At 37.5% G+C, this 2,533-nt stretch overlaps 2 protein-coding genes across 2 annotated transcripts in view; one reads left to right on the top strand and one right to left on the bottom strand.

Moving 5' to 3' along the window:
- Positions 1-755, bottom strand: part of SARC_03858 (hypothetical protein) — a 6,096-nt gene extending 5,341 nt beyond the window's left edge. The window contains exon 1 of the mRNA XM_014302326.1: positions 460-755. Coding sequence (XP_014157801.1) covers positions 460-621 — 162 coding nt within the window. The 5' untranslated portion in view covers positions 622-755. The remainder of the gene's footprint in view (positions 1-459) is intronic.
- Positions 756-1,813: 1,058 nt separating this feature from the next.
- On the top strand, positions 1,814-2,323 carry SARC_03857 (hypothetical protein; the record flags this gene model as incomplete). The annotated part of the gene is made up of 1 exon (XM_014302325.1): positions 1,814-2,323. The coding sequence occupies one exon, from the start codon at positions 1,814-1,816 to the stop codon at positions 2,321-2,323; it is 510 nt and encodes a 169-aa protein (XP_014157800.1).
- Between the last annotated feature and the right edge of the window lie 210 nt (positions 2,324-2,533).

Genomic DNA, 2,533 nt, shown 5'->3' with positions numbered 1-2,533 from the left:
ATATTAGTAGGTATATATANATACATATATATAAGAGTCGCATGCTCNCGNTACATACATACATACTAAATAATAATAAGTACGATAGTAGACACACACACATATATATATATATATAATATATATATATATATATATATATATATATATTTATATATATATACATACATATATATATATATATATATATATGGTATTGATGCTAATGGGTTACAACAATACCAAGTTCGTTTTGACGAAGCAGACATGTACGTTACATAGTAGAATAACTCTGAGAAGGAATTTGTACGTTTCGGATCGGTTTTGACCCGAAGGACTATGTTTGAACGTTGAAGACCCCAGACACACCTTTATCTTTATCGGTACACGTCAGGACGTGCAGGGTATAAAATTACAATGAAATCTAGCCAACATCGTTAGAATTAATTTGAAGAACTATCAGAAACACGCTTATTATACCTTTTTGGGTGCGAATGCGCCCATATCATCTTCATCCGTAGCTAAAGATGAGTAACCAGTGCGATCATCGTCATCGTCATAATGCCCTCTGTTTCGGCTACCACCTCCCCTGCCGCCACCGCTACGGCCCCCTCCACTGAAACCACCTAAACCATAACTCATAATGTACAATCAGTAGGATATAGAGCTAATGAAGAACCGTTCTCCCCCCGAGCTCCGTGCAGACAGTATTTGCAGCTATTGTTTGCAGCTATCTGTTACCCACCTATGTAAATATTAGGGCTTTTGTATATTTGCTTGACCTGTCTGGCCGCTGCTGTAAACGACCAGCTCTATTTTTTTTTAAACCACATAAAAAAAATACTTTTTATTGCCACACAAATATAAACAAACTAATTTAGGAAATGGCAATTACAAGAGAAATGAAAAACTGAAATTTAAAAGGTTTTTCATAGCCTTCTAAAAATTAAACATATGGTTTTTTCCTGTGGGTTGCCATATATCTGGGATTCTGCATATGTACTGGGGTTTTCAGGTTTTTATGAAGATGTAAGGCAGAGTGGTTTTGATGCCCTGTCTTGACTGGATAGGACCGGGCTGGTAATCCTAGGACATCGTACGTCCACATTTTTTTTTTGATGCGTCCTTACTCCATACTCCATAGCCATAGCCTTCTATAGCCATAGCCTTCTGTATAATTTAGAAGGCTATGCCATAGCCTTCTTGTTCTTTTTAGTTTTTTTGCAGACGGCTATGTATGTGCGTCATAGCTTTTTTTGATCTAGTTTAGAAAGAGGATATGTGAATTGTGATTGATTGTTCAGATAAGCTATCTCATAGCTGATGTTGACCAATCAAATATGCAGTTGCATCGTGTCTTGAGTCTTTGCCAGATGCTTTTCGACGAAGACGTTGGCGGGTAGCTACCGTAGCATTTATTGTTTAAACTTACATCGATGCTTTTTTTTGTTTAATTTGGAAGGAGGCTTTGTGAATTGCGATTAACTGATTGTTCAGATAAGCTATCTGATAGCTGGTGTTGACCAATCAAATACATAGTTGTATCGTCTTGAGTCTTTGCCAGAGGCTTTTCAACGAAGACGTCGGCGGGTGGTATTGTTACTTGCATGATTAATCGTGTATTTATTCATATGTATTCGACAAAACGTCGGCGGGTGGTATTGTTACTTGCACAATATCGAAAATAGATAATCGTGTATTCATATGTATTCAACTCAACCACAACTGCCCATGTTAATAAGGACTAGACTGTTATTGTCACGTCTTCAGTTTTTACGCGATCACTTCACAGATACGATATTACGTAATTAGATTATTTTTATCTATCGCTAACATGCAATCCATTATTGAACGTATGGGACAGGGCTGGAAGTTGGCCCGAAATGTGAGCCTGCGAAAGGACCCCAAGGAAGATGTACGCGAAAAATCCGTTGAGAAGTCGACGGACTCATTGCAACATGGGAGCCCTTTGTACAGAAAACAAAAAACGAAGATGATCAAGCAGCGGCCCATCAACACAGTCATGAAAATAACAAACAACCCGGCCGCCAGGGACAGGCCCCAGACCATGGACGAGGAACGACAGGGACACACAGCCTACAACTATCTGTGTCACCTGGAAAGCACACGACGGTGGATGGAGGCTTGTCTTCAGGAGGAGCTCCCCGAGACCATCGATATGGAACGCGCACTCAGCAATGGGGTCTACCTTGCGCGACTGGCCAAAATATTTGACCGCGACCCCGGCACTCAGCGAGCAAAGATCTACGACAATTCGTTAGAGATTTTTGAGGTAAGTCTTCGTGGTTCGATGAGTTTGATAGTAAGTAGATACTATAAGTAACATTACTAACGTAATAAACAACTTGTCGTCAACGTATCAGCAAGTTGTCGATAGTTTCCCACGCGAATATATATATATATATATATATATATATATATATATATATATATATATATATATATATATATATATATATATATATATATATATATATATATATATATATATATATATATATATATATATATATATATATATATATATAGTATA

Source organism: Sphaeroforma arctica (genome assembly GCF_001186125.1).
Source record: "Sphaeroforma arctica JP610 unplaced genomic scaffold supercont1.206, whole genome shotgun sequence".
In the NCBI taxonomy this organism is placed as follows: domain Eukaryota; class Ichthyosporea; order Ichthyophonida; genus Sphaeroforma; species Sphaeroforma arctica.
This window is presented reverse-complemented; position numbering and strand designations above follow the sequence as displayed.